At 39.8% G+C, this 18,302-nt stretch overlaps 1 protein-coding gene across 6 annotated transcripts in view; it reads left to right on the top strand.

Moving 5' to 3' along the window:
* CACNB2 (calcium voltage-gated channel auxiliary subunit beta 2) overlaps window positions 1-18,302 on the top strand; it is a 133,510-nt gene that overhangs the window by 41,025 nt on the left and 74,183 nt on the right. Inside the window, exon 1 of one of the 6 annotated variants that reach the window (XM_081882089.1) lies at window positions 2,434-2,484. The exons of the other annotated variants lie outside the window; for them this stretch is intronic. Within the exon in view, the coding sequence (XP_081738215.1) occupies window positions 2,449-2,484 (36 nt within the window). The 5' untranslated portion in view covers window positions 2,434-2,448. Of the gene's footprint in view, window positions 1-2,433; window positions 2,485-18,302 lie in introns of those variants that run through there. 6 annotated transcript variants of the gene reach the window in all.

Genomic DNA, 18,302 nt, shown 5'->3' with positions numbered 1-18,302 from the left:
TTTGACTTGTGCTCATATTGTAAAAGCCCACCTTGCTTCATAGGTACCTCAGACCCCTCCCAAGCAATCACCTTGGCGTGTTATTCAGGATTACTAGGACTTTTTTGCACACCTGTGTCGTCTTTGTTTTCTAACAATGATCTTATTTTATATATTGCATTTTCTCTGCACAGAGTGAAATCTGCAGGTTTTTATGATCCTGACACATGCATGTAGTGGTTAGGAACTATTTTTTATTTTTTGCAAGCCAGTCACTTTTTACGTAACTTTTTTGTTTAACCAGTTAATCAGAAAATTAGCGATCTAATGTAATGTTTTGTCCAGAACCATTAAGGTGTGGCATTGGTTTCTTAGCTGCTCTCTGGCCTAGGTTTTAAATTGTTGAGGTTATAAAGATGCCTGAGAGCAAAAATCAACAACAATTTTGTAGTTACTTTCCTGTAAACAGAGATTGAGAATTGTCATTAAGTCTTGCTACCTTCTGAAATGGGGGTGTATCATATGGAAACATATGTGGTTCCAGCTGGGGTCAAAATGATCCCCAAAGCAGAAATAACAAGTACTGCTCAGTGTGGAAATAGCTACAATACAAAAAGCAAAAAACAACACGCAAACAAACCGTGGTTTTGCTGGTCCACAGTGAAATTTTTGTGACACTCGGCAAAAATTCAGATTTGCAAAAGGGTTTGAATGAGTGTGGGGTACTATTGACTCATAAAACCATTGGCTGGGGTAATAAACATACCCTAATGGCAAAATCCAATGCATTCCTGGGATACTTTGTCACACGTGTTTTGTTTTGTTTTTTCCCAGAAGGAAAATCATACCCAAGCTGAAATTTTGGGAAATTGTACAGGTGACAATTTAGGGCAATGTCCTAGAAATAACCCCCTATAGGTCTGCTTACAAATTGTACAATTAAAAGTGCACAATTAAAAATGCAGCTGTGGTAAATGACATATACAGTATATTATACCACACACATTGTTTCATTACATTCTATAGTCATGTTTACTTGCTTCCCATTGAAGTAAATGAGAAACTAGAATTACTTTCACAATTTTGCAACATTAGAACTGTTTTATCCAAAGTTACTGAAATTGTTGTTAATGTGTATTTTATTTGGGTTAGTAATGTAACGTTCAGAACCTTTAACTAATGAGTAATTTTTTTCAAAGAATACATATTAAAGCATATAGTCCTAATCATTTACAAACTAGTAAATAATCACTTCAATCTCTCAGGGAGATAATGCTTTAAATCACGTACTCAAAGCCCTTAGAATATTAGTGACAAAATGCGAAACATTTAAATTCTGCAGTGTGTTTTGATTTTCAATGCTTCCTTGTAAATCTTCAGAAGCTGCTGAAGTGTTCCAACTAGAAGACAATTCAGGTGTATTTTTGTCTTTCTCTTTAAAAGAAACCACAAATCTAGCTTGCCCATGACTCTGAAAATGGATTGTTCCAAATGCAGTAATGTTGTGAGGTGAAGCATAAATGGTTTTCAAATGGTACTGGCCTGTTTGCTGAGTGAGAAGGCAGAGGTCTTCTTGTATAATCCGATTTCAATCAGCTCACGCTAATCACTACTGATAGTTGCAAAATTTAGCCTGGATCGGCTTTGGTAATCTAGATTGACAAGAGGTAAAAGTAAAGGGACAGAAGGACAGAGATACAAAAGGAAAGAAGCAGGGAGTCTGATCTTTCAGTTTTTGTTCTCCCTTCTAGGGCTTCTCTTTAAACAAATGCTGATTGGTTGTTAGGTTACCAGTCTTTTCACAGTGGAGATACATCAACAACAGGTGCACTATGAGGCTCTGAATCAGCAGCAGCAGCAGCCGCTGGATAGGGAGAATGCGCAGAAGGTAGCAACAGGTATATACAGTGTACCTGCTTCTATACATTATTTATGGAAACTGAGATCTTAATTCTTTTTATATGTCAGTAGATTCCTGGAGTTCAGAAATATTCAAGCATAGCAAATCTTAATCAATGCTACCGGAAACCAAACTCTTCAAGGTCTTCTGAAGGCTACTTGATCTCAGTCTCAGTATTTATTTCTTAATTCTCGGGTAAGCTCTAGCCTCAAAGCTTTTATTAATCGGGTGAAGCATTTTTAGAGCTAAAGGAGGACAACTGCACTTCAATATTGTGTGCTTTTGATTTAGATTTTTTGACCATTTCGTCAACTTTTTGTATATACCGAAAGTACAGATTTTTTTCTTTCTGTGAGCATTTCTCATTTTTTCTTTATTTCTGGCTGGATGAAACACTAAGGAGAAAAATGGCTTTTTTAATTGTTTCCTTGCATGATACTCACTGCGCCTGTATCATCTTGGCTAAGGGACTTTATACATTTGGGTAACAGCGAGACTTGGATTACCCCTCCATCAGATTTCACATGCTGGTGGGACTGTTGTTGGCCATCTCAGCACTGCATGTTGCCATGCTAAAGACACCCAAGGGTAAAAATGTGTCCTGGGTAAGTACAAGTAGGTTACCAAAAATGTTCTTCTAAATGCATATTGCTAATTAAGAATTGTAGTAAATAAAGATATCTGTGTAGCATGTTGTTTTCGTTAGCTATTTTGGGACCCAATTATAGAGTAAGTAATGATGACCTATTTTAAACTCAGTCTCACACTATTATATAATCGTGTCCACACACAGCCTGCTGTCAAAAATAAAACACTTTGTGGTATTTCACAAAGACTATGCCATATCACATAATATGCAATACATATTTTTATTTGCAGTTGTTTCAGAGCTAATGCATATATCCCCTTTTGTATGGCATTTACTCTGTAGTAATCCAGCAACCCTGGCCTAGTATCGGTCATATCTTCACAGTATGTAGTGTAGTAGGGCAGTGGCTATGTCTATCCTTTCCTTGTTAGTGTCTAGTACATATTTTCTTACCTTTGAAGTACCTCTGGTCACTGCTTAAATGAATATATTTAGACATAAAATCAGCAGTTGCCTCTTGGCCCCTTGATTGTTCTTCCTCAGTACTGTATAACATACACTGCTTAGAAAGAATATTCTCACTGAGAGAATAGTGCCGCATCAGTTACTGCATATTGCTGCTATATCTAGGTATTTATTTCATTAAAAGAATGACATGTGTAGTACAAGATGAGATGGTTCTGCACATGTGAGAGAGCACGGATAGTGATGGAATCTGCTGCTAACAATAACCACATTCTACAGCAGGAATCTGTACATGTGCAGATCTTCCTCCCACTGTGCTACAGTCTTGCAAAGTATATATCTATAGCAGAGGTTGCAGCATATGAGGGGAAAAGTTGTTTATCTTCCAATGGGGCATTCATTGGCCTGAATCCTTACCTGCATTCACTTCAGGCTAGGATAGTGTTGTTGCTCTTACCTGGAAATGTCACACTTCCAGACCTTTTTCAAGGACCTGAGAGGATCTTAAGTAGGTCAGGCTTGCAGTGGCTTCCTGCTTCCAGAAAGCAGAACAGGAACCATATTGATTGCTGGAACCTGAAGGCCACTGAACAGTCAGCTAATCAACATCCCCTTATTCCCTGTCAGCCAAGGGACATGGCTTGTAAGCAAGGATATATAATTAATTCAGCATTCCTTCACCTTGATTTTATAGCTGCTGAACAAAAAGGAAGAGTGCTAAGGGAAATCAATGGAAGTTTCAAGTTCTTCAAAAAGCAGATAATATTTTTTATTGTTAAATAACATTTATACTATTTAGACAGTACCTCTCCCAGCATCATTATTTTGGCAACATATGGCAGATGGTGCAGGAGAAGCATGGATTAGAAGTTCTAAAAATAGTAACTACCAACACTAAATATTTACGCTTGGACTCTATATACAATCATTTTACTGAAGTGTACAGTAATGACAGTTAGCTGGGACCAAAATCCGAGGATAGGGTTACAGTGGCTGGCATATTTGATGTGCGCTTATAAGTCTGCGTGTTTATGTACCATACCTCTTGTTAATGTTTCTACAAGCATTCCATAATGTTAAGTGCTGAATTGGTAATTAAATTACAAATTAGCTAAGTATGGGAAAGAGAAAGTGTGTGGTTGTTCATTGCACGGAGGTGAGATGAAATAGATGGACTGGAGCATGAGTTCTATAGTCCCTGAAAGGGACATTAATCTGTTTATGTAACTGTTGATCTCTGTTCCTTATGACATGCATATCTTTCCCATTCACACCCCTCCCCTTCATTATGTCACTACTGTGTTTCGAACCCCAGACAGTGGAAATAACAATCCTCTGTTGTGGAGGGTGGGGAATTAAAATAATTAAGAATTAGCAAAACATAATTCTATATAAACATAGACATATGTGAACATTATTAAATTTTGGTAAGAACAAAAGTAATCTGGAACCATAGAAATATGATGTTATAGCTTCTACTCAGTTAGCAGTTTGCCTCTATGGTTTGTTTCTTTATTTTAATGGATATTGCATTTGGAGGATCAGACTCTCAGCCAGGACTTTCTTCTGTTGTGTTACATTGTTTGAGAAAGTTAATTCTGTGTACAGAATTAAGGCTAGAGTGCAGTCATGTTATTTATATAAAATATATAGAGGTAAAGGTTTGCTTAAACAGTTAAGTTATAGTTTGCTTTTATATCGCATACCATTCTGCATAATCAGTGGGGCAGATACTGCAGGTGTTTACAAGTGAATTTATTGGATCCATATTTAATCATATTTAGAATAGTTGAACTCTATGCAACATAGCTTAAGTTTCTTTGATTTCAGTGATGAACTCGTACTATGACTATTGTCAAATCCAAACCAATATTGCAGCACAGATGTATTTAGTTGTTTGTACTGAGGCTCAGACTAATATATTGTAGAATTTGAATCTAGCTTCTTTCTTTCTTAGTATAATATATTAATGCTAATATCACTCTTCATTGCTTTTGTCTAGAATATCGTCTTTCAATTTCTCTTAAACTTCTAACTAAACTTGCTTTTTTATAGTCCCCTTGCTCTGTGGTCATTCCTGCATCTATTCTACATTCACTTAAGTCTTCCTCTACTGAATCTCCATTTTTTGGTGCCTTTAAATAGTTTTAAGTTTTTTCAGTGCTGTTTTTAAGAGGGTTATTTATAATAAATTCATTGTGTGTGTTTTTGTTGTTGTATCTGTTTTCATTTATGCTGTGAGCTGCCTTAGGTCCTGCATTGGGAGAAAGGTGGGATGATTTAAAAAAAAAAAAAAAACCCAAGGCAAAAGTTTGTCATTAGAACCACACAAATTGGACTTGCAATAGTATGCTGTATATTGGAACGCTCTAGCTCAGGGTTCCAGCCATCCACCTCATACTTTCCCCGATCACATGTTCTGTATACTGTGACCACATAGCATGCTCAGATCTCAGTTTAGGAGGGAGTTCCTCCTTAGGTTGTATTTGGCGAGGGAGGGCTTTCTGGATTTTTCTGCTTTTGGCTGCAGTCCTGCCAGCACACACCAGCCAAATTCATATTAGAGAGAGTGGATAAATGCAGTGTATAAAAGCCAAATCTCTTAACTGAAATACCCAGAGGAAAAAGCAACAATATCCTCATGTGTATTTATTAACCTATATTAATTATTTGTTCCATAATTTTCTTAACTTGAACAATTCTATTTGCTAAGTAAAACCTATTTGCTAAATAAAATCACACAATCTAGCCATATACAAAGCATAGCTAGGAATTAAAACAGAATATAATTGACAAATATAGAAAAAGTTATCATTTCACAGGCTCCAAGGTACACACAGGTTGCACTCACACTCAAATTAAGTGGGGAATGTTCAAGCCCAAAACTTTCACAGGCATGTCTTTGTAGTGCTAAAGTTTTGCAGAGGTTTGATAGCACTTTGAAGTCCCTCCAGCTGGGGATTCAAGGCAAAGCATCACCTGACATCATTGCGCGGACAGGCGGAGTCCCCAGATCCCGCGCAGTCCCCCCCGTCATGTGGAATAATGACTCAGGACAACGTGCTATGGGATTAAATTGGCCACAACTTTATTAAATTTCAAATGTGGGTAGACCTTGGCTCAGGCATTGGGCGTTCTCCCTCCCCAGTCCCCAACCGGGGACCTAGGGAGCATCAGGGTTATCCAGTGTGGGGGGGGGGGGATGGGCCGGCTCTGGAGAACATATGTTCAAGCAGAGATAGCCGCCCCCGTTACGCCGCCGCCGCCGCAGGGGAGAGCAATGATGACCTTTCGGCGTACGGTCAAAGCCTCCCTTCAGAAACCCCTTTAACGGGGAACCCTGGTATCGCCGCCGCAAAAAGGAAGATGGACTAAAGGATTCCACCCAAGGCCTGATACCGCCAAAGTTGTGACGTTTTGCTACGGGAAAGGCGAAACCTGCCAATGCAGGGGAATTCCTTTCCGGCCCTTTAACAGCGACCTTAACGTAGCAGCGCCCGCATACCTGTGAAGAAAAGTTAACCTGCAAAACCTGTGAAGAAAAGTTAACCTGCAAAATAAGACATTAACTGAGGGTGGGTAGGGTGGGAGAAGCTCTGGAGCCAAGTGAGGATTCCCAGGTAAGATCCTCCCTCTATTGTGTGGGCAGGTAATCCCTCCCCTACCTGGCCTGGTCTCCTTGGCAACGCTTCCCCCAGGTGGGATTGGACAACTGACTGAGGTAGGCGGAGACCTCCAGGTATCCCACCTGAGGGAAGGCAAAGCCAAGCCTATGCTGATGGGGCCGCTCCAGATCCAGGGCTGTGCGCGTCCACGCAAAGGGCGCCCCCCGTTTTAGGCAGGGAGCGGTCATTATGATGTCAAATGATTGACAGGTTTAGCCTGCTAGTTATTGGGGAGAGGTTCCCAAACCCTCTATTAAACCATGGTAGTGTGTCATGCAAATGCAGTGATAGAGTTATCTTCCTTTCCAGCAAGGGCTTTCACATTAGCTGCAATATTATGGGGCAGTTCTGCAAGTTTAATAGTGTGCAGAAGCTTTATTGTATCGGTTAGGGACCAAAATAGATGATACTTTGCTTCATATCTATGACATTAAGTGCATTTTTTTAAAAGATGTATTGCCAGTTCAGGGCCCCTAATCCATATCAGGGTGACTTTAGCCTTTGTCATTTGCTATGCAATGAGTACAAAGGTGTGAAGGTGCAAAGTGGTTCTTGGTGCATAATTTGGATGAAGATATTTAATCTTAATGAGTGCTAATGTGTTGGTGATTGTGGTGCCTTATATTATTTTAGTTATAAAAATATTAGTATACTGCCGTGTCTCTCATATATGCCATTTACAGCAAGAAAACATTACACCACATAATACAAAAAACCATTGTTGTTTAGTCGTGTCCGACTCTTCATGACCCTGTGGACCAGAGCCTGGCACTCCTGTCTTCCACTGCCTCCCGCAGTTTGGTCAAACTCATGCTGGTAGCTTCGAGAACACTGTCCAACCATCTCATCCTCTGTGTTCCCCTTCTCCTTGTGCCCTCCATCTTTCCCAGCATCAGGGTCTTTTCCAGGGAGTCTCCTCTTCTCATGAGGTGGCCAAAGTATTGGAGCCTCAGCTTCAGGATCTGTGCTTCCAGTGAGCACTCAGGGCTGATTTCCTTAAGAATGGATCGGTTTGACCTTCTTGCAGTCCATGGGACTCTCAAGAGTCTTCTTCAGCACCATAATTCAAAAGCATCAATTCTTCGGCGATCAGCTATGGTCCAGCTCTCACTTCCCAAATTTTTTTTTTAAAAAATGACCATTGTGGAAGCATATGTTCTTAACTGCCTGCATAGGCCTGGCAGAATAGAAAAGTTTTTAATAGGTCTTTAGAAGCTGGCCTTAGGCATAGGTTGATGCAAAAGTGAGGTACAAAGCTATTCCTGTCATTAGGAACAAGTGGACAGCTTTCCATTTCTTCAGAGAACTACAGACATTATGGCAGCTTTGTTCCCTGGGTGGTTGGAATGCTCATAAACAACATTACACACCTCGACAACATACGGTAATTCTGTCAGAATCTTCATCATCTTAAGCACAGTGCAATTGTACATACAGTATATAGTTTTAAAACTACGTGAAAGAGTTATTTTATAATAAAATACCAGCATAAAATATCTTACTTGATAATTCTTTCTGATATAACTATGCCTCTGACTACTGTTGTTGAACAGTGTTCTGTCATCAAGTGCAAATATATTTATTTTATTCTTGTATTGTAAGGCTTGGTTCACACAGTTCCATCTTGAAGTCCTAAATTATAATCCACTAATAGTAAACAGAAATCTATTTATATCTGCTGTGCCACATGCCTATTTTAGTATGGAAACAAGCCATACTTCAAGCATGAAACTTCTGTTTGATTTTCTACATACCATACCCTTGGGATATAGTAACAAATCAGTGCTTTTCTACTTGGTATCTCAAAACAAAAATAAATAGTGAAGAATATTATGCAAAATGCCTTTTCTAATGTACAAATTCTGAATTGATTCAGTTCTGAAGTGCCAAATGGATAGAGCCTGTTTAGACAAATGGAGAACCGAACTAGCTGGTCTTGCAAAAATGTAACAAGACATAAATAGGAACTTTTTTAAAAAAAGACATGAGTAGGAACTTAAAAAAAAAACTTTTAAAAAACTTTTATTTTTAAAGAAATAAAAATAAATACATTTTTGTTGATGAAAGAATATCCAGGCATTGAGTTACACTAAACTGTAACCTAAAATTTCTATTCTTCTGTACTGCAAATGCATGTATGACCATCACAGATTGAAGCCAAGTGCATGCAGATGAAACATTCCCTGCAGAAAAACCCTAGGTTACTTCATTGTGTAAATGAAATTGCACTTACACCACTGAAATAATTAAGTAACAGTGTCAGTTTTCAGTTTCTTTAAGAATAAATTTAATGGCCAGCAAAACCTGGTATTACTTATTATTCCTTAAGAAATTATTCAAATATAGCATATGAATATGTCATTGTAATTTATGAAGTAGCTATCTTTTAGCTTTCGATACCTTCCCAGTTAGGTCTGTTATATGTTTTTCCTCTTTGGATTTCTAACACTGTATTTCACTGTTTCTAGTCAGAGAGGATTTAGGGTCCATTCATGCCATATTTTCTTTACTGTTATTGCAATATCTCACCTGTGCACAACATTATGCCATCATCAGCCCATTGTTCTCTGGTAATTTCTGCTCTTCGAGCAATTTTTTCAAAATATATTTTGTGATTATTATTTTTTATTGAACTGTCACTTTGCTACGTTTGATGGCACTGTCAAACAATGTGCTATACAAACTTTGATTGAGGGAGTAGCCTTAACCTGCTTTACTGGTCTGGCATCTTTCTGCCCCACCATCACCTTCTCTTTTGGCAAGGAGGCAGGGCAGGAGGGGTCTTTGGGGGGGCGGGAATTGTTTTCCATTTCCTGACCTCCACTGATCAGACCAGATGATCAACCATTCAATGATACATTTCAGTCCTCTTGAATTAGCGTGATCTTTTTTTACAAAAGAGACCCCCCCCCCAAAAAAAACCCACCATCAGCTTACAGAATACACCTGTGCTCTCACAGACTGTACTGTAAGAATCAGGGATCCAGTCCTACCATATTGCAAAAACATTGATCCATACAACTCTTTTAAACAGGATGCCACCAAAACCAAAGTCAATTATCACATTATAGTTGCGCCTTTAGAGTGAATCATAAAAATTACAGAGCCTATAAAGGAAAGGCTTACAAATACTGCAGAACTCATTTTGATCTCTTTCCTCTTTAAAGAAGTAACATTCTAAATGTCTATTATCACGTTGCCTCTTTCATTCTCTTCCTTCAATGTGTGGTACTTCAAGTCTGATAGCCAAATCCTATGCATGTCTATTCAGAAGCAAGTCCAAATTATTTCATTAAGGCTTACCCCTAAGTAACTGATTGTCATATATAAGAGTGACCTGGAGGACAACCTAAACCCCCAAAATATAGTGGTTGGCAAAGAATAGGCAAGAGGGTGCCACCAAGGTAGGGAAAGGAAAGTAGTGAGACATTATAGTGGTGGTGTCACAGGAGAGGAATGCACAGGCTTTACTGTTGGTTTAAAGGAGGGTTTCTAGAATGCTTTTAGCTGGAGGTGAACAGTGGAGCATAAGGTAGACTTAGGGGCAAACAGGTGGTGAACAACCCATTCATGTTAAAAGTGAGAAATAGCTTAGCAATCCATGGCAAAGGGAAAGCAAGGTGCCTGGAAAGATTAAATTGCTTCAAAGAGAAACTTGGACAGTCACAGAAATATAGTCAGAACACATATTTTTTAAAAGGAGATAGTCCATTGGCAAATGCTACGGTAAAACAACTCCCAAAATATTCTGTGCATTCATTTATGGGGGAGGGAGGGTGTGAGAAGTATGCTCTGGAACAATCCACCTGACCTAAAAACCACCACCCATTTTTCCTGCACCTCTTACTCCATACATTCATATGTTGCATAATGTGATATTCACTTATGTGTGGATATAGCGATTTAAAGGAAATACTACCACAGCAATGCTCCCATTGTGGACATGGCCTTAGATAAAGGTAAAGGTAAAGGTACCCCTGCCCGTTCCGGCCATCTTGCCAGACTCTAGGGTTGTGCGCTCATCTCACTCTAGAGGCTGGGAGCCAGCGCTGTCCGCAGACACTTCCGGGTCACGTGGCCAGTGTGACGAAGCTGCATCTGGCTAGCCAGCACAGCACACGGAACGCCGTTTACCTTCCCGCTGGTAAGCGGTCCCTATTTATCTACTTGCACCCGGGGGTGCTTTCGAACTGCTAGCTTGTCAGGTGCTGGAACCGAACAACGGGAGCGCACCCTGCCGCGGGGATTCGAACCGCCGACCATGCGATCGGCAAGCGATCGGCAAGTCCTAGGTGCTGAGGTTTTACCCACAGCGCCACCCGCATCCCATAGCCTTAGATACTGAGCATCATATCCTTGGACATGGCCTTAGATGCTGAACATAATAAAACCCAATAATAAGCTCAACCTATGCTTAAGGTGAAATAGAAAGGGGGGGGGAGGACACCAAGTTCTAATCAAAGTGTTAAAAATGTCACCTCTGCATTAAAGAAAGCAGAATAATTGTTGACTAGTGTTGGCAGTGGTGAGATCTCTGATTCAGTCATTTTTGTAAAAGGTGCTAAGTTATTTTGAAAATGCAGAGTAAATGAAATATGAAATTGCTAATTGGGGTGAATGTTTTCACTGTGTGACAGTAGCTCAGTATGTCTATACAAAGGACTTATTGACACACTTCATGTTGATTATCATATTCTGAAAACAATACTGCTGCAAATTGATTGCTAGCATTGAAATCTCTGGCAAAGTGAGTCTTTCCAAGATCATTTGTAAAAGCTCATAAGCCCAATGAAGCAAATTGTTTCTCTGTCATGAAGAACAAGTAGGAAAGTGCAACCTGTCTAATTAAGATTTCTCCCAGTACAGAAGTGAACAGAGATGCAGCAGGGGCCAAAACCCAGGATTACGTCATTGTGGATTACAGTCTAGGACCACAGAACTATTTCCCAATACCTTTCTGTTACTTTCCTTACAAAATGATACATGCTTTTATTTATTTAATTAATTTGTTACTTGTTTTTCAACCAGTCACCATAGTACTTCATAACATTCATAAATCTAATAGAACCATTAATAACTTTATATCTTAAGCAAACAAACATCCCCCACACAAAAGAAATCCAGCTGAAACAGGAGCAAACTCAAAAGCCTGTCTCCCTTCCCTTCCTTTTTGTCTCTTGCAGGGTAGTTGTCACGTTTACTTAACTTGTGCTTAAATCCTAACAGCCTCTCTCTCTAAAAAAATGCAGTGCTAATTAGGACTCTGCTGAAACTTCACTAGAGTTGAACACATTCTTTCAATAGGATCATAGGAGCCAACTCCAAGGGCTGAGGTCCCTTTGCCGCTGCCCCTAAAATATTTTAGGGGACCAGGCCCCCCCAAGTTGATGGGCATTACCATTCAAATGGTGTGCATGCACCGCATCTTGTGATTGATTATGCTTACTTGCCCCCCCCCCCCATATTTTATTCAAGTTGGGATCTGTGAACATGACCCAGAATGGCCACCAAGCCATTTCTACTGCCTTTACAGCATTGTTGTAGCTGCTCACATTCATTCTTTCCATGGGTTGTTGCTGCTTTGTTGCCATATTTTCCTCCGACCCCTTCCTTGAGTGATACTACATAATCAGAAATTTTGTAGCAAGAGTTATGATCAGTAATGTTGGATTGGTAAGCAATATTGGATTATGTGTACTTATACCTGGAAAAAGTTAGTCACAACCTTTTCAGTTTGACTTCTATTTTGTCCATTCATAAGTTGCTAATTTATCTTATGAAACAATGCAGGTAGGTGTGTGTGTGTGTGTGTGTGTGTGTGTGTTTCACCCAGCCTCATTTGTGGTGATATCACTGATGGGAAACATAACTGAGTTGGAGTGAGGACGATGTTTCCTGGGATGCTCACATGTTGAACGTCAGAAGAGCCCTGCTGAATCAGGCAAAGACTCATCTGGCACCTCATTCTGTTCTCAACCAGATGCCTGTGGGAAGCCTGAAAGCAAGATCTAGGTGCAACTGTGCTTCCCATGCCTTTGATTCCCTGCAACTGGAATTCAACAGTAGATTTAGAACATAGCCATTGTGGCCAGTAGCCATTGATAAGATTATATCCATGAATTTGTGCTGTCCTCCTGTAAAATCATCCAAGTTGAAGGCAATCACCCCTTCTTTGGGAGCAAGTTCCATAGTTTAACTATGCACTATGTCAAGTATTTTCTTTTGTCTGTCCTTTCAATATTCAGCTTCAGTGGATGTCCTCTTCATTGGAAACAGTGTTATGCCTAGCCGAAAACAATTTCTCTAACCACTTTCTGCATACCACGAATAACTTTAAATACCTCTTATTTCTATACACCCTTATTGTCTTTTCTCTAAATGAAAAAGTCCCAGATGTTGTGACCTTTTCCCATAGAGCAGTTGCTATAGCCTCTTGGTCATTTTGATTGTATGAAAATTTACATACATCTACAAAAATAAATCCCAGAACACAAACAGTTAAGTGAAATCTAACATATACCAAAATGTTTGATATACAAACAATTTTATTTTAAATGTAGATGTTAGGGACTGGACAGAGGAGGAATGGTGGAGACCGCCTCCCCAGCCTGACCCTTCCAGAGAGGAAGATGAGGGGGGAAGTTGGGAAATAATGGGAGAGGAGGAGGAGGCAGAGCCGGAGCAGCAGCTGACTGACATGTTATCACTAGAATGCATTCCAGACCCACTTTCTCCCGGAACCTGACAGGCCTTGAAAGTGGGAGAGATAAGAGTTCAGTGACAGATGACCCTAAGTAGCAACCATAAAGGGGGTGGTGGTGCTGTTCATGAATGAGGAAGTGGGAGAAAAGTGGGGTGGAGATTTACTTGTGCCAACATCATTATTCAGAGAGGCTACATTCCCAAGCCTCTCTGTGAATATTGAATAAAAGCAGATGGTAAGGACTTTTCCTTGTCTTGTCCATTCCTGGCAACCTTCTGTGGGGGTTGGTTTGTCTGTCGCCTGACAGTAGAACTACTCACGATCGTACAAGTTCAAAATAAACTGACTAGAACTGTATTTTCAATATGTAATAATGGCTATACATCATTGCATTCTTACAAATAGACTGTCATCTGCTCTTACCATCTACATTATTATATAATATTGATATTGCTCTTCTAAGCTATAAATGTCATCATCATGCAGGCAAATAAGAAAAGCCTTTCCCTCGAGCAGCTTACTGTCTAAATAAAGACTGTGCTTTTAAAGTGGATATTTTGACCGAAGCAATTACGGTATATAGTCTAGACCTGAAAGTAGACAAGCAAAGGTCATGTAAATAAAGGGGGGGGGGAGAGACAGGGCCTTTATCTTTCAATGAAGGGATTCACAATTTATGTAATTCAAATAGTTTTTACTGATCCAGTAACAAATGTAACAAATACAAATATAAAAATACAAATGTAACAAATAAAACTGTACGGTTCCCGTTGTCTTAGGAAAGCAAACAATATCCTGCAGGATGCATCTCACCCGGGACACAGTCTGTTTGTACTACTGCCTTCTGGCAGGAGATACAGAAACATCAAGTCAAGGACAAATAGACTGAAAAATAGTTTCTATCCAAGAGCTGTGGCCTTCTTAAATGCAGTAACTCGATAGTGTGACCTGGGAGTTTGATGGGTGTGGGTGTGGGTGTGGCTGGAATGTGGTTTGTTTGGTTGTTGTTGTTGTTTTGCTTTTGTTGTTTTTAAGGGATGGCATCCAATTTCGTTGCACTTGTGCAATGTTGCACTTGTGTAATGACAATAAAGAATCTATCTATCTATCTAATAATGCAGTAGGTATTCATATTTCTGATAGATCAATTTATATCTAATACTCCCCCCCCCTCAAAAAAATACATGATTCCTTAATGGATAGATTAACTTTGTATTGGTTTAAACTGATACCGAACAAATATAATTTCCTTGTGTATTGTGGCCTGTGCTTTTTCTTTGTGGACTCCTGCATAATAGCCACAGTTGGTTCTAGGGTGGAGGTAGAGCACCATCATTTGTAATACTGTTGCATTTATGTAGAATAGGTATTTCATTTAGAAACTGTAAATAATTTCTCTGTTTCAAACTCATGCCCATGCTTAGAACCTTTCATAGCATTTCCTCCTGAAGAAAAAAATATATTTAATTTGGATACCTGTACAAGGCCACTAGTACAAGTTGATAAGATGAAACACATCAACACTTTGTATTATATTTAGTAATATACTATTTACTTGCTGATTTGCTTTCTTGTGTTGTGACTTTGTTTCAGGTTTTACCCTTTGCAACAATTTGCCTCTTCTTGTAAAAGATCCAGGAGAAGGCTAGCTGCTTGGTGGCAAACTCTTTATAGGTTGTGCATAAAACTTACAAGAATAAGGTCCAAAGAATAGTCTCTAAAGAAGTAAGGAACAGTAGAACTCCAGGAATCACAGAAGTATAGTCAGGCCTACCAAAATACAAGAGTGAACAGAAACACTGAAGAGAAAAGTAGTCTGAAACAAATTGGAAGCAGGGATTCTATTAATAACGTTTATATTATTTTATATTCTTTTCTGGTGACCTTCATTAGAGGGGCAGGAAAGTCCAAACAGGATTAATCCAGAAGATTAATCATCTTCTATTATGGCAACTTCTATACTCCTTCCCTGAATTTGAGCTGGTCTTGTCATCTAGACCAGGCATTATGGCTTAGAGCAAACTCTGATCAGTACTCAGAGTAAACAACTTCAAACCCTGATTTCTGAAGCTAGCTTGTTAAACTAAACAGAGTTTGTTATAAACCACAATCCCTGGTTCAGATCACATGCAATCTGACTTTTTTCATTTTTCCTTAAAAAGCTGCCAGTCCTCCTCTAGCTATATGGGAGAGGGAGGGTGAGTGCAAGCTTGAAGCCTCACGTTTTAGCATAATGTGCAAATGTGGCCAAAGTGTCTTTCCACTTAACGCTCTTCTGGCACTGACTCAAAGGCAATAACCTGTTTTAGGCCGCAGAGTAGGGCAAAGTGAATGCATTCAAACTCATTCTTATAATGGCAATGTTAAGAGTATGCTAAAAAAAACTTTTTAAGGGTATCTAAAATTAAATACAAGGATGTCCTGGAAGTGATGGATGAGCAGAAAGAAAATGAGGGAAATACAAGCTGTGGCAACAATTTGTTTTTAAAAAATCCAGAATAATACAGTGAGAATGTACCCAGAAGTCTGTGAAGAAATAAAGTTGTATTTCACTTTACTGTATAAACAATCAATGCAATAATTACAACACATAGCTAATGATGCATAAATCTATTGTCTTAATCAAAAGACACATATTCTATGGATTTTGGAAAGTGGTCTGTCTGTCTGTTCTTTATAAGTTCACCCACCTCTCGAGATACCATTGCAAAATTTGGCCCAAGGCTTCTTGAGGTCAGGGCAATGGTTTTCATCAGTGTTGCAATGTTAGTCACATTTTGAATCAGCGTGGTAAACTAAAATGACTTTGGTGTGACTTCACCCATTTTTTTGGCATATGTATGGCCACCTTCTGAGATATCTTTGCCAAACTCAACATGAGGGTTTCTGAGGTGGGAGCGGTGGTCTTCATGGATGTTTGGAAGCCAGGCACCATTTTGAGTCAAGATGGAAGAGTGAAACAGGACTTTGCCTCATTTCCCTCATAGGTTCAGTCACTTCTCTAGATATCAAATAGGCATGAGGTGCTTTATGTGAGGGTGGTAGTCTTTGTCAATGTTTAGATGCCAGGTACCACTCTGAAACAGCATGGCAGACCAAAATGTGATCTTGACATGACTTCACCCAATTTTTCACTTAACTGATCCAAACTCACAAATTACACTATCCACTTAAAAATCACACACTAAAAATTGTTTCTAAAAGTTCCTGAGCAGTGCAAAGCTGGTACAGACTGATTTCGGCTTGAATTGTTTGTTCTTTATAGTTGTCACAGAACATGCCGGCCAGTTAATTACACTGTTTGAGCTGGAGTTAACTCTCTATTAACAAAAACATGGTCTTCACTGACTTTGCTGAGTGTCAGCCTAAGGAGTACAGCAGCTCATGCCCTGTGGGTATTACTTTATGAAATCAGTTGCTGAGACTGAAAGTCCCTGCCTCCCCACAGCCAATTAAATTCCCTCTTCTTTAAGGCTTTTTCCAAGCAATCAGAGGCTGCGCCTACATGAAGCCTGTTGCTGCTCTGCCTCTTTCAGCCCTCTTCTGGTTCTAAGGAGACAGAGGGGGAGGGGAGCTTGTCACAGCAAAAGGGGCAGACACCCGTGACTCTTCACCAACCTGACACATCTCTGCCTCTTAGCCTCCCTCCTCCCACTCGCCTGCTTCATATTCTGTCCCTGATTCTTGACTTCTTTCTGCCATAGACTCTCCCAGCTCACTAAGCCCTGTTACCTTTCATCTTCCAACACCTCCTCTTCCTGGTGTTCTTCTGACCGCTCATCATTGTCCCACTACACCACTCCCCAGGTTCTGAGCCTTCTTCCCTTGGTGGTTCCCTAGCTGGTTCCTCCCACCATTCCTCTGTGTCCAACCAGTCCATGACTATATTTCATGGAGAGCTAGTGTGGTGTTGTAGTTAAGAGCGGTAGTCTCGTAATCTGGTGAACCAGGTTCGCGTCTCTGCTCCTCCACATGCAGCTGCTGGGTGACCTTGGGCTAGTCACATTTCTTGAAGTCTCTCAGCCCCACTCACCTCACAGAGTGTTTGTTATGGGGGAGGAAGGGAAAGGAGAATGTTAGCCGCTTTGAGACTCCTTAGGGTAGTGATAAAGCGGGTTATCAAATCCAAACTCTTCTTCTTCTATAGCTAGAAAAGCCTGACTCTAATACAGTTTTTCAAGGCATAGACCATGAGTGTGCAATCTATGGCCCTCCAGCCTACGTTAGCTCCAGCCAGTATGGTCACTCTGTCATGCATGTTCCATGGTCATTGTTAAACACTACATGCAGCTCTCACTGTCTGCCCACTTGTTATGTAAAAATTTGCTTCTTGGAACACATACACAGCTGATACAGATACCCAAACAACTGGGTTTTGCCCACTTCCTTGTTTGTGCTTTGCTGGCTTACGGCAGTCATTTTGAGGCAGACGCTGTATAGGGAGGTAGGGGAGAGAGCAGGGCAGAAGTGATTGGACAAATCATTTTTTTCTTTGTCTCCTTTTTGCTGATTGGCTGCAGCTGTTTTAGGAAGAAACCATGGTGGGAGGCGGAAGAGAGATCACAGATTAGAAATGTTCCCTTAGGAAATAAGGGAAATTGTCAGCTTGTTATGCGATCACTTGCCTAACGAATGATTTTCTAGGAATGCTTTGTGTTCAGAAAGCAGGGCCTGTGTGTATATACAGTATTAGCATTGCTCTCCCAACATTTCCAATTTCATCTTCCAGTGTGCCAGTGTAAGGCAAATGCCTTGTATAAGTATTAAACTCTGGTCTTCAGTTTATTTTATGGCTTCTAAATCATATATTGCATTCATTGTCTTTTCAGAATTAGTGAAATAATTACATAGCACTAATGCAATGGAATAATTTCAGTGATATTGGGTGGAGGTTGTTAATGTTATTTTGGGTCTTGAAAACAAGTGACAAAGTAGCTAAATAATTGCTAACTATTGGGCATACAGCCCAACAAAAATTATCTTTAGAAATGGATAGAATGG

This window comes from Podarcis erhardii (genome assembly GCF_964252035.2).
Source record: "Podarcis erhardii genome assembly, chromosome: 12".
In the NCBI taxonomy this organism is placed as follows: Eukaryota; Metazoa; Chordata; class Lepidosauria; order Squamata; family Lacertidae; genus Podarcis; species Podarcis erhardii.
This window is presented reverse-complemented; position numbering and strand designations above follow the sequence as displayed.